Below are 14,128 nucleotides of genomic sequence, written 5' to 3'. Positions count from 1 at the left end.
CCACCATCGCTGCAAGTGGGCGTTACCTGTGAGGATGTTCTCGGACATCACATGCACCTGCACCTCGACCGAGTGCTTGGAGGTGTAGGTGATCTCCGCGCTGACATGCGCCACCTCGCCAATGCACATGGGCGACAGGAAGTCCGTGCGCTCCACCCGCGCCAGTGCAGCCACGCAGCGCTCCTGCAAAGACCAGAGGCGGGTCAGTCATCCCAAGGCCCCACCCTAGACATGGTCCCCTAAAACAACCCTTGGTTTTTTCCCCACGGTTACAGTAAAGCAAGTCATGGGACTTCCCTGGCAGTCCAGGGGTCAGGACTCCGCGCTTCCACTGCAGAGGCATGGGTTCAATCCCCTAGTCAGGGAACTAAGACCTTACATGCTGGGTGGTATGACCAAAGAAACAAAAGTTTTTTTTAAATAAAGAATAAACTAGAGCAAGTTACTGTCAGCATGCACTCCTAAATGCAAAACCAGGAAATGAAGCACTGCCTGGGGGGCAACAGGGCAAAGCTGTTGATGCAGGTGATCCTGGGTGGTGGGGTTCCAAGCAACTTCTCTTTTCTGACTTCTGCAAAGGATACTTATTACTCGCAAAATGGAAAGTGAAAAAAGGCACACATACTCATTATGGAAAACTTGGGAAGTTCAGAAAAGTAGAGCAGGGAAAATTCACCCCTCCCATCGAGAGACAACCATGCCTTCTACTTTGGGATCTTTCTTTCCAGGCTTTTTGTCCCAAGAATACGGGTTTTACTGGTTCACTTGTCTGCCTGGCTCCTCATTTTGCGGTTTGAGGTATATAGTTGACACTCATAGTCATGCTTAATTGTCACTTATACTCACCTTTAGCTGTCATATATAATCTCACCTAGCTGTGTATATGCTAAATATCCACTTTCATAATCTGCCTTTTTCACTCAACAGGAAGAAAAATAACCTGCCTATGTTATGACAAGCTCTTAGCAATCACATCCCTTCTTAAAAAATGTTCTTTACCCTTTAGATACATAACCCATTTTCATGACTCAAAACTCAAAAGGAACAAGAAGGCTTACGTCCCCAGCCACGAGGGGAACCCTTGGGAGCTCATGCTTCATGAAAATGAGGGACTCACTTCCTCCTTCCTTTTCTTAACACTTTCTATGGCTGCCATTTCGCAATACTCAACTGCAAGGATATTTTTTAATGGCAAAACAGAGTATTCTTCTGTTAGATTTGGGTCAACCTCAATTGCTTCTTATTATGAATAACCCTGTGAGGAGCTTTCTTTTATCTAAATCATTTTTGGTCCTGTGGATGGTTTACTGGGCGGAAGCAAACAAATACCTTACCAAGTATTCCCACAGTGCTTCTCAATAGGGCAGAGTGCTCGCCAGGCTCCAGCACCTCTCCACACCAGCACTGAAAATCAGGTGTTTTTTCATTTTTTGGCCTCACCATGCAGTGTACAGTTTGTGGGATCTTAGTTCCTCAAGGCCCTTGGCGATAAAAACAAGGAGTCTTAGGACTTCCCTGGTGATCTTGTGGCTAAGACTCTGAGCTCCCAACACAGAGGGCCTGAGTTTGATCCCTGGTCAGGCAACTAGATTTCACATGTTGCAACTAAGAGTTCACATACCACAGCTAAAGATGCTGCAGAACTAAGACCTTGTGCAGTCAAATATACATGTACACACATATGTATATACAAAAGAAAGCGTGTTGCAGAGTTTTAACCACTGGATGCCAGAGGACTCCTGAAAACCAAGTTTTTGTAGGTTCAGTTTTTATTGAGGTAGTATTGGTTTATAGGGTTTCCCAGGTGGTAAAGTAGTAAAGAACCCACCTGCCAATGCAGGAGAAGCAAAAGACATGGGTTCAATCCCTGGGTCAGGAAGATCCCCTGGAGGACGTGGCAGTGAACTCCAGCACTCTGGCCTGCAGAATCCCATGGACAGAGGTACCTGACAGGCTGCAGTCCACAGGGTCACGAAGAGTCGGACATGACAGCGTGCACACACGCACTGATTTATAACATTGCATGAGTTTCACGTGTACAACGTTCTGTTTCTACTTCTGCACACCCTACAGCGAGCTCACCACCAAGAATACAGCTTCCATCCATCACTGAGCAATGATCCCTTCACCCACCTTGCTCCCGGCCCCCCTCTACTTTGCCCCTTCCTCTCTCTGTGAAAGTGGCTCAGTCGTGTCCGACTCTTTGCGACCCTATGGACTGTAGCCTACCAGGCTCTCTAGCAACCAGTTTTGTGTCCTCTGTATCTATATGCTTGTGTTTGGTTTGTTCATGTGTTTTTTGTTTCTTCTTTATATCTCACCTCTGGGTGAATCACAAGGTATCTGTCTTTCTCCATCTGACTTATTTCACTTATCTAACACCCTCCTGGTCAATCCATGTTGTTGCAAATGGCAAGATTCCATCTTTCTTTATGTATAACACTTCACAGTGTACATATATATACACCACAACTTCTTTTTTTTTCTTGGTTGGGCTGTGCAGCTTGCAGGATCTTAGTTGCCCGACTAGGGATCAAACCCGGGCCCTCGGCAGTGAAACTGCAGTCTTAACCAGCGGACTACCACAGAATTCCCACAATTTCTTTACCTATTCATCCATCAGTGGACACTTAGGTTGTCTTACATCTCAGCTACTGCAAATAAGGCTGCCATGAACAAGGGGGTGCAAATACCACTTCCAATTAGTGTTTTTATTTTGTTTGGATAAATACTTCGAAGTGGAATAATCGGATCATATGCGCGTGCATGCCAAGTCACTTCAGTCGTGTCTGACTCTTTGAGAACCTGTGGACTGTAGCCCACCAAGCTCCTCTGTCCATGGGATTCTCCGGGCAAGGATGTTGGAGTAGCCATTCCCTTCTCCAGAGGATCTTCCTGACCCAGGGATCAAACCCACATCTCTTACGTCTCCTGCACTGACAGACGCATTCTTTACCACTAGCACCATTGGGAAGCCCATCAGCTTTAACCTCTATGCTCTTTGCCACAGGGGCTGCACCAGTTTACATTCCTGCCAACAGTATGCAAGGGCCCCTTTATCTCCACATCTTCACCAAGACTTCCTATCTGTTGTCTTTTTGATGACAGCCATTCAGGCAGGCGTGAGCCGGCATCTCATGGTTCTGATCTGCATTTCCCTGACAATTACTGATGGTGAGCATGCATCTCTTCACACGCCTGCTGGCCATCTGCACATCTTCACTGGAAAAATGTCTATTCAGTTCCTCTGCCCATTTTTTAAATGGGTTGTTTATTTTTTGCTGTTGAGTTGTAATAGTTCTTCATATATCATGGAATCAGCTTCCTTTTCAATCCACATTAACCAAATGACACTAAAGATAGTCCTATGTTTGAACTTTACTGCCAATCACAACACCCAGCACTTTTACGACTTTCTATCAGAACCAAGAAACCAGCCGGCTCTTTGAGGACACTGGGCGTGCTAGCACAGGTACCCCTGGGCTGGTTGGGCACCTCCCGAGGGTCTGTGCATCCCGTGCCAGCTCCGGGCTTCACTTTGGCAGCTGGTCCTCACAGCACCCTCCTGCGGGGACTGGAGTCGTCAGGCTTGCAGGTGATAGTTCAAGCCCTGGTGTGTCTGCACCCTTCCCACTGGCCACCTGCCACCACCTACAGCAGCAAAGTACAGCTCTCCCACCTGTGTGAGAACTCATCTGACACCTGGCGAACAGGCCAATTCCCCAGCCCACCCCAAACCCACAGAACAAGTCTCTCGGGAGGGATGCCGGGGACCTCCATGTCTACCCCTTCCCAGGAGAGCCTCAGACAGGCAGGAGTCTGCTCCTATAAAGGTCCTGGAGTTAGGCCCCAGAGCGGCGATGCAGCAGGGGCTGTGCAGGCAAGCACAGCATGTGGGTTCACCCTCTGATTCAAGGGGGGCCTGTCCCTTCCACCCCTACCCCACCCCCCCTTACCCGCCCACAGTCACATCACCCCTGAGGCTGAAACAACCTGAGGGAATTGCCGGGCTTCCAGCCCTCAGTACATCTGTGGGGCTACAGCACCACTTGCTGGCACAAAGTGGGAAAGGCAAGTGCTGAGAGAGCCAGGCAAGAATGAGGGCACAGCCTGAGGGCCCCTTCTGGAATTCTCCAAGCTCTGCCTGCAAGAGGCTGCTATGAAGACCTACAAAATCTTCTAGAACTAACACCAAAAAGAGATGTCCTTTTCATTATAGGGGACTGCAATGTAAAAGTATGAAGACAAGAGATACCCAAAGTAACAGGCAAGTTTGGCCTTGGAGTACAAAATGAAGCAGGGCAAAGGCTAACAGAGTTTTGCCAAGAGAACGCACTGGTCGGAGCAAACACGCTCTTCCAACAACACAAGAGACGACTCTACACTTGGACATCAACAGATGGTCAATACCAAAATCAGACCAATTATATTCTTTGTAGCTGAAGATAGAGACACTGTATACAGTCATCAAAAAAAAAAAAAGACTGGGAGCTGACTGTGGCTCAGATCATGACCTTCTTATTGCAAAATTCTACTTAACTGAAGAAAGTAGGGAAACCCACTAGACCATTCAGGATTGATCTAAATCAAATCCCTTACAATTATACAGTGGAAGTGACAAATAGATTCAAGGGATTAGATCTAATAGAGTACCTGAAGAACTATGGACAGAGGTTCATAAGAGGTTGTACAAGAGGTGGTGACCAAAACCATCCCCAAGAAAAAGAAATGCAAAAAGGCAGAATCGTTGTCTGAAGAGGCCTTACAAATAGCTGAGAAAAGAAGAGAAGCAAAAGACAAATGAAAAGGGAGAGATATATCCATGTGAATGCAGAGTTCCAAAAGAATAGCAAGGAGAAATAAAAGAAGCCTTCTTTTGTGAACAATGCAAAGAAAGGGAGGAAAACAATAGAATGGGAAAGACCAGAGGTCTCCTCAAGAAAATTAGAGATACCAAGGGAAGATTTCACGCAAGGATGGGCACAATAAAAGACAGAAACAGTGAGGACCTAACAGAAGCAGAAGAGATTAAGAAAAGGTGGCAAGAATACAAAGAACAGTACAAAAAAGGTCTTACTGACCCAGATAACCATGATGGTATGGTCACTTACCTAGAGCCAGATATCTTGGAGTATGAAGTCAAAACAGGCCTTATGAAACATTACTACAAACAAAGTTAGGGGAGATGATCAAATTCAAGCTGAGCTATTTCAAATCCTAAAAGATGATGCTGTGAAAGTGCTACACTCAATATGCCAACAGATTTGGAAAACTCAGCAGTGGCCACAGAACTGGAGAAGGTCAATATTCATCCCAATTCCAAAGAAGGACAATGCCTTAAAATATTCAGACTAATGCACAATTGCATTCATTTTATATGCTAGCAAGATAATGCTCAAAATCCTTCAAGCTAGGCTTCAACAGTACGTGAACTGCGAACTTCCAGGTGTATAAGCTGGATTTAGAAAAGGCAGAGGAACCAGAGATCAAATTGCCAACATCCACTGGATCACAGAAAAGCAACAGAGTTCCAGAAAAACATCTACTTCTTCTTCACTGACTATGCTAAAGCCTCTGACTGTATAGATCACAACAAACTTGGGAAAATTATTAAAGAGATGAGAATACCAGACCACCTCCTGAGAAACCCTGTATGCAGGTCAAGAAGTAACAGTTAAAATAGGACATGGAACAACAGACTGGTTCCAAATTGGGAAAGGAGTACATCAAGGCTGTGTATTGTCACCCTGCATATTTAACTTACATGCAGAGTACATCATGCAAAATGCCACACTGGATGAAGTACAGGCTGGAATCAAGATTGCCGGGAGAAATATCAATAACCTCAGATATGCAGATGACACCACCTCAATGACAGAAAGCCAAAGAGGATCTAAAGAGCCTCTTGATAAAGGTGAAAAAGGAGAGTAAAAAAGCTGACTTAAAACTCAACATTCGAAAGATGAAGATCATGGCATCCGGTCCCATCACTTCATGGCAAACAGATGGGGAAAAAGTGGAAATAATGACAGACTTTATTTTCTTGGGCTCCAAAAACACTGTGGACAGTAATTGCAGCCATGAAATTAAAAGTCGCTTGCTCCTTGGAGGAAAAGCTATGACAAACCTAGACAGCATATTAAAAAGCAGAGATATCACTTTGCTGACAAAGGTCCATCTAGTCAAAGTTATGGTTTTTCCAGTAGTCACATGTGAGTTGGACCATAAAGAAGGCTGTGCACCGAGGAACTGATGCTTTCGAACTGTGGTGCTGGAGAAGACTCTTGAGAATCCCTTGGACAGCAAGGAGATCAAACCAGTCAATTCTAAAGGAAATCAATCCTGAATATTCACCTGAAGGACTGATGTTGAAGCTGAAGCTCTAATACTCTGGCCACTTGATGCGAACAGCCAAGTCATTGGAAAAGACCCTGATGCTGGAAAAGACTGATGGCAGGAAAAGGGGCGACAGAGGATGTGCTGGTTGGATGGCATTATCAACTCAATGGACACGAGTTTGAGCAAGCTTCGGGAGATGGTGAAGGACGGGGAAGCTTGGTGTGGTGTGGTCCATGGGGTCGCAAAGAGTCGGACACAACAGAGTGACTGAACAACACACAGCCTCCTGAGCCCCTAGTGCCTTACTCCCAGTCCTGGGGCTTTTCCTTTTCTGCGTCCAGCCTCTCCTGCCAGCCCTGGCTTGGACCCTCAAAGTCTCTCTCAGGGGCTCGGCCCCTACCTCAGCCCCAGACCTTCAGGCCCAGGCCTGTCTTCCTCACAGCCACCAGAGGGCGCTCTCTGAATGTGACGGGTTAGCCCAGCTTCAAGGGCACTGAATCGATCTAAACTCTCAGCAGGCAGGAGAGCCCCTCCCTCACAGCAGGGTCCTACGCAACCCACCCCACTCCTCCCCATACTGAGGCCCCCAGGCCCACGTCCACCCCCCACACTTACCCCAGCCTGGTTCATTCTGCATGTACGTACCCTTACAGCGGTGCACACCCATGCACACATGCACACAGCCCATACGAGTGTGGAACTGGAGGACAGGGGCACGGTAGGTGGCTGGCCGAGGCCCACAGGATCCCGAGGGCAGGCTTCAGAGAATGTCAGGACCCCACAGGGCTGGGGGCCGGGCAGGACCTGGCAGGCTGCACGCCCAGCAGCTGCCCTGAAGCCCTGAGTCTCCAAGTCTGCCTCTGTCTGGGCAGCGGGCAGAGAGCAGCACCATGGCAGGAGCTGGTGCAGGCCTGCAGGCCCCGCAGCGCAGGAGCCATCAAGGGAAGAGCCCAGACTTGCCAGTGGACCCAGGGTGGGTCAAGCAGGGGACAGATCCGGGTGCAGGCAATGTGACACCCAGAATTAACTGCCGCCCACACAGGCTCTGAGAGGCTGGGGCCTCTCAGACTCAGGGAGCCACAACTCTCCCCACACGCAGGGAGAGGGGCTGAAAAGGTGTCTCTCAGCTTAGTTTCTGGGGGTCCCCAGCCTCCCTTCAATGAGCCCCAAACCAAGTGCCAATCCAAGAGGTCCCTGGTCCAAGGCCAGGGGTTCCAGAAGCCCCAAGGCTCAGGGAAGAGGGAGGGGCACGCTCCAGGCCCAGGCTCCACTCAGACTCCTGCCCTGACCCCACAGAGTACGACACGGGCGGAGGGGACTGCCTGGATCTCGCAGAGCCCTGGCCGGGCTGGCGGAGGGTCCCCAGACGCCTACCCCGTTCTGGCTGTTGCAGTGCCGGGTGCTGATGATGGCTCCTGCTTCCTCGATCATCTTCAGGACGGTCCCTCCGTGCACATTGCCGGCCACGTTGGCGTCATCCGGCCGCATGATCCTGGGGGGAGAAGAGAGAGGATGAGCCTCTGGCAGGATGTTACTCATGAACAGCAGTGACCCCAGGGAGAAGGCCCTCCAAAGGCCTGATGGCTCCCAGAGAAGGAAAAGGACCCCCGCTCACTGTGGGGTGCTGATCTGACGGCCAGACAAGGGGCTGCAGCGTCGTGTTTCCACCAGGGGGGAGAGCAGGGGGGACCTTCCTGCCCTAGGGTCCAGGCACCCAGCCTGCCAGAGGGAGAAGGCCCCTGCCCTGGCAAGAAGGGATGGCGAGGACCTTCTGCAAAGGCCATGACGGTGACATTGAGGCAGCCCGGCCGTGGGGTGCTCAGCACGCCTGCCCCTCCTGGCTCCCAGGACCCGCAGTGACCCACAGAGCTGAATGAGCAAGGACACAGCTATGACCCTTGGAGAAAGCACACATTCCCAGGACCACCGTCTCTGTCAGGAGTCCCAGAGGAGCTGGCCTCCTGTGGCCACGGATATTCTGAGAACTGCAAACAAATCACAGCATCCAGACCTTCGACAGCAAGACAAAACATGATTGCTGCCTGCCCCCAGGGCTCCAAGAGAGCGCCCGAGGGGTGGGCTCCCTGGAGTTGAGAGCTAGGAACTCCCCAAGGTCAGGAGGGACTGAAATCATCCCGTTACCCCCAGAGGAAAAGCCATGTCTTTGCAGAGGTCAGCAGCAGGGAAGCCCTGTGAAATCCCTGGAGTCCCAGAAAGCCAGCCTGGTGCTCCTACCTTGGACAACCCCATGGAGCTTGGCCCTCTCCCAGATACCAATCTGTCTGGCTGATGAACTCTGTCTCCCTAGCCTCAGGCCTGGAGGCGGGCACCAGGCACTGAGTGAGTGTGCAGTTTCCAGGTGCCCGGCATCACTTGGGCCCACCCACCCTGCTCCAGTCTGCTGGCCAGCGTGGCCCTAGAGGCTGGACCCCCAACTCTGGGCCATGGAGCTCCAGTGCCCTCCCGGTCTGGCTCCTTCCAGACTTGGAGGCTAAGCCAGGCAGCCTCAGAGATGGTTTCCGTCTCCCAGTCTTACTGGCTGGGTGACCTGAGCAAGCTGCCAAAACCCAGCCACCTCTACATTCTCATCAGTACAAGAGGAACAACAGCATCACTGCACTTGACTATGGGAAAGACTGAACCACGAGATGGCACAGATAAGGAGCCTGGCACACAGTCAGCAACATGAACACTCACGAGCACTGCTTCCTCCTTCCCTAAGCGCCAGCCAGAAGCCGCAGGAGGGCTGGAGCCTCCAGCATTCAGTCACCGATGCCATTTTCTGGGGAGACCAAAGGCTGTCTGGACCTGTTGCCCACCCCCAAAGTCACCCCTTCAGCCTAGGGGACACTCAGGACCCCTACTTCTCACCTGCATCACTGGCTCAAGGGCAGCAGCCACGGTCGCCCGGAGAGTGGCCCGGGGAACCCCCAGAGCACAGGAAAGGAGCCTCATTTGGCTTCTCAAATGCTTATTTTAAAAGATTTTTGAATCAACTCAAAATAGATTAAAACCTTGAACAGAAGACCCAAAGCCAGAAAACTCCTAGGAGAAGATGTAGGCTGTAGCAATGATTTTTTCGATTTGACATCAAAAACAAAGGTTAAAGAAGGAAAAAAATACATAAGTGAGACTACATCAAACTAAAAGACTCCTGCACAGCAAAGGAAGTCATCAGTCAAATGAAAAGATAACCTGTGGGATGTGAGAAAGTATCTGCAAATCATGTATCCAATAAAGCATTAATATCCAAAATACACAAAGAACTCATAAAATTCAAAAGCAAAACAATCCATTTAAAAAATGGGCAGAGGACTGGAATGGACATTTTCTCAAAAGAGACATACTGATGGTCAACAGGCCCGTGAAAAGACACTCAACATCGTTAACCATCTGCTGCCAAGTCACTCAGCTGTGTCCAGCTCTGTGCGACCCCATGGACTGTAGCCCACTAGGCTCCTCTGACCAAGAGGAGAATACTGGAGAGGGCCTCCATATCCTTCTCCAGGGGATCCTGTCGACCCACAGATCAAACCCGTGTCTCTTATGTCCCCTGCATTCGCAGCCAGGTTCTTTACCACTAGTGCCACTTGGGAAGTCCCATTAACCATCAGGGGAACACAAACCAAAACCACAGTCAGATACCACCTCACATCTGTCAGAATGACTGTTATCAAAAAGAAAAGAAATGTGTGTTGGCAAGGATGTAGAGAAAAGAGAACCCTTGGGCACTGCTGATGGGAATGTAAATTGGTACAACCCCTGTGGAAAACAGCATGGAGATGCCTCAAAAAATTCAGACTCCAACTACCATATGAACTAGCAATCCCACTTCTGGGTACTCATCAAAAGAAAACGAAATCACTACCTCAAAGAGATATCTACGGGACTTCCCTGGCAGTCCCGTGGTTAAGAATCTGCCTTTCAATGCATACCTGGGCTCAATCCCTGGTTGGGGAACTTAGACCCCATATGCCAAAGGGCAACTAAGCCCATGCGCCATAACTAGAGAGCCCTAGCACCGGAACAAGATGCCTGAGCACCGCAACAAAGGAACCAAGGCAGCCAGAAATGCATTATAAAGATGGTGTCTTCACCCCCACGCTCACCGTGGCATTATTTACAGTAGTCAAAACATGAAACAACCGACCTGCCCACTCACAGACAGATGAAGCAGATGAAGAAGATGTGGCATGTGTGATTACAGAGCCTCTTGACGAAGGTGAAAGAAGAGCGAAAAAGCTGGCTTAAAACTCAACATTCAAAAAACTGAAATCATGGCATCCAGTCCCATCATTTCATGGCAAATAGATGGGGGGAAATGGAGACAATACAGACTTTATTTTCTTGGGTTCTAAGATCACTGTAGATGGCGAAATTAAAACACGCTCGGTCCTTGGAAGAAAAGTTATGACAAACCTAGACAGCTTATTAAAAAGCAGAGACATTACTTTGCCAACAAATGTCTGTCTAGTCAAAGCTATGGTTTTTCTAGTAGTCATGTATGGATGTGAGAGCTGAACTATAAAGAAAGCTGAGCGCCAAAGAATTGATGCTTCTGAACTGTGGTGTTGGAAAAGACTCTTGAGAGTCCCTTGAACTGCAAGGAGATCCAACCAGTCCATCCTAAAGGAAATCAGTCCTGAATATTCATTGGAAGGACTGATGCTGAAGCTGAAGTTCCAATACTTTGGTCACCTGATGCAAAGAATTGACTCATTTGAAAAGACCCTGGTGCTGGGAAATATTGAAGGCGGGAGAAGGGAACGACAGAAGATGAGATGGTTGGATGGCATCACTAACTCCATGGACATGAGTGTGAGCAAACTCTGGGAGCTGGTGATGGACAGGGAGGCCTGGTGTGCTGCAGTCCATGGGGTCACAAAGAGTCGGACACAACTGAGCGACTGAACTGAACTGAAGGGTATGTTTTTCCTTAAACTGTGTACTAATGATTATATAACATCAATGTGTCTTGCTCGAGGACTTGTTTCTTCTTAACAGGAACCCATTCCTTCTGGCTAACCTTGTTAAGATGTATGTTGCGTGAGTGGGTCTTGTAAGACCTTTACAACCTTGAGGCATTCTTCGGATCTACTGTTAGTAACCAATTGATAAAGTATATAAAGTCTTGCTAAGACTAGTGGGGGGAGCACTCTTCTGCCCCCTTCTGGTGTCTGTGTCAGAAGATTTCTCTATCCCTTTTTACTTTAATAATACTTTTGCCACATGAAGCTCTTGAGTGACGGAAGCCGCGTCTATGGTCCCAAAGCGAAATTTTCTCCTTCAAAGATCATGAATCCGACACCATCACCATAAGCTACCACTAGAAAAGGCAAAACTATGGAGACAATTTTAAAAAGTCCATGTTTGGACTTGCCAGTGGTTAAATTCATGCGCCAACGCAGGGGTGTGTGCTTAGTCACTCAGTAGTGTCCAACTCTTTGCGACCCCATGGGCTATAGCCCACCAGGCTTCTCTGTCCATGAGGATTCTCCAGGCAAAAGTGGGTTGCCATGCCCACCTCCAGGGGATCTTCCCAACTCAGGGACTGAACCCAGGTCTCCCACATTGCAGGCGGATTCTTTACCATCTGAGCCACTGGGGAAGCCCAAGAATACTGGAGTGCATAGCCATTCCCTTCTCCCTGGGATCCTCCTGACCCAGGAGTCAAACTGGGGTGTCCTGCATTACAGGCGGATTCTTTACCAGCTGAGCTACCAGGAAAGCCCCCAGTGCAGGGGAGGTGAGTTCGATCCCTGGCCTGGGAAGATTCCACATGCCATCAGGGCAAGTAAGCCCCTGTGCCACAACTACTGAAGCCTGAGAGCCCTAGAGCCTGTGCTCCACGACAAGAGAAGTCAGTGCAGTGAGAAGCCCGTGCACCGCAACTAGAGAAAGCCTCCCACAGATCTCCAAAGGACTGAAGACCCAGTGCAGCCAAAAAGAAAAAAGAAAAGGTCAGTGTTGGGATTTCCCTGGTGGTCCAGTGGCTAAGACTCCTGAGTTCCCAATGCAGGGGGCCTGAGTTCTATCCCACATGCCACAACTAAAAGATTCCACATGTTGTAACTAAGGCCTGGCAAATAAATAAACACTTAAAAAAAAAAAACCAAGGTCAGTGTTTGCCAGAGGTTGGGGTGGGGGTGGGATAAGAAGACAGAGCAGAGGATTTTTAGGGCAGTGAAAATACTCTGCATGATTCTGGAATGGTGGACATATCACTACCCATTTGTCCACAGCATGTACAACTACTAGAGTGAACCGCAACGTAAACTGCAGACTGCGGTACGACACAGAGTCGTCACTGTGGGTTCATCGGCTGCGACAGATGCACCTCTCTGCTGGGCTACTGATAAAGGCCGAGGCTGTGCATGCGGGGCAGAGGACATGCGGGAGCCTCTGAGCTTGACTCTCCGTTTTGCTGTGAAACTAAAGCTGCTCTGAGGACTTCCCTGGCGTCCACGGGTTCAGACTGCTTCCACTGTGGGGAACTAGGCTCCAGCAAAAACAAAAACTGCTCAAAAAGTAACCTCTAATAAAAAATGTTATAGAACATATTTTTAATGTTTTGAGTTTTAAAAATTCCCACTTATACTACTAAGCTCTTTTTTTTTGTTAAAGTTTAAGAGGTAGGCAATTCAAATAACAAAACAACCACAACAAACTCTTTCCTTGGCATTTGTTTTCAACTTAGTAAAGACCTCTACCCACAGGCCCAAGGGCCAGGCAGGGGTCCAGACAGGGCAGGACTGAAACAATTCTACACCACGCAGATTGCGTCTGGGGAGCCTGACTTATTTCTGCCTGTTTGTAAAGTGGGGCTGTGAACGCCTGGCTGGCTCAGGGCCAAGAAGAGCAAACAGAGGGCCCCAAGGCCAAGGAGGAAGTGCTCACATCCGGGAGGGCTTGAGGAGGGAGGGACCGGGGAGGAGGCACCTCCGACACGGGACAGAGCCTGGAGCCACCCTGCGACACTGGGGGTCCGGATGGACCCCACAGCACCAACATCCCACTAACTCCGGAGGGGCCCCAGGGTACTGAGCTCCAGGCCCACCCCCACCTCCTTGTCCTAGTCACCCCGGGTCCTGCCCAAGGACTGTCCTAGCGCCCCCAAGCCAGCTGGCACCCACACGGTGCAGATGCAAACCTTCCCCAGGGACCTGATCCTGCCTCTGCTCTGCAGTTGTGCAAACAAGGAGGGCCAGAGCCCAGGTCTGGCAGCCCCTCCCTGGGGCCCCAAATCAGATGCCTCTCCCAGGGCGTCACCATGATTCCATCCCAGCCTCCACCCCAACGCCAGGGCTATGGTTCCGCACCTGCCCACCCTCCCTCTGTCCCCTCCTTCCTCCAAAGAGCTCTGGAGCTGCTGGGCAGGGTCTTCCTCAACTCACTTCCCCCTGAATGCCCGCAATGCGTGTCACCTCCAGGCAGGCAGGAGTGGGAGCAACCAGGGCAGCCAGGGGAACGTGTGGCCCCTTGGTGGCACTCCCGCTTTCCCATTTTTAGCAAAGACACAGAGATGAAAAGTGTTTCACTTTCCTCTTTTCTATCAGAAAAGAAACAAAGACAGCCCAGTGGAGCATGCACGATGCCACACGGCACTGCCCACTGGTCTCTGGTCAGGGAGGTGAAGGGGCGGTACTGGGTGGTACTGGCCCTCACAGTTGGCCAGCTGCATCCTTGCAGGGGTTCGAGTTGAGGATACCAAAGCTCTGAGTTTTCTAGAGAAGCCGGCAATCCAGAGTTTAATGTGAAATCTCTTGAAATTTGACTGGCAGCACCCAAC

At 49.7% G+C, this 14,128-nt stretch overlaps 1 protein-coding gene across 4 annotated transcripts in view; it reads right to left on the bottom strand.

Annotated features, from left to right (window-relative positions):
* ACOT7 (acyl-CoA thioesterase 7) overlaps nt 1–14,128 on the bottom strand; it is a 101,026-nt gene that overhangs the window by 49,497 nt on the left and 37,401 nt on the right. For all 4 annotated transcript variants that reach the window (XM_015099249.4, XM_042257344.2, XM_027975710.3 and 1 more), the window contains exons 2-3: nt 7,714–7,831; nt 27–183 (exon numbers count right to left, since the gene is read on the bottom strand). In XM_015099249.4, the coding sequence (XP_014954735.2) occupies nt 27–183; nt 7,714–7,831 (275 nt within the window). The remainder of the gene's footprint in view (nt 1–26; nt 184–7,713; nt 7,832–14,128) is intronic.

This window comes from Ovis aries, chromosome 12 (genome assembly GCF_016772045.2).
Source record: "Ovis aries strain OAR_USU_Benz2616 breed Rambouillet chromosome 12, ARS-UI_Ramb_v3.0, whole genome shotgun sequence".
In the NCBI taxonomy this organism is placed as follows: domain Eukaryota; kingdom Metazoa; phylum Chordata; class Mammalia; order Artiodactyla; family Bovidae; genus Ovis; species Ovis aries.
This window is presented reverse-complemented; position numbering and strand designations above follow the sequence as displayed.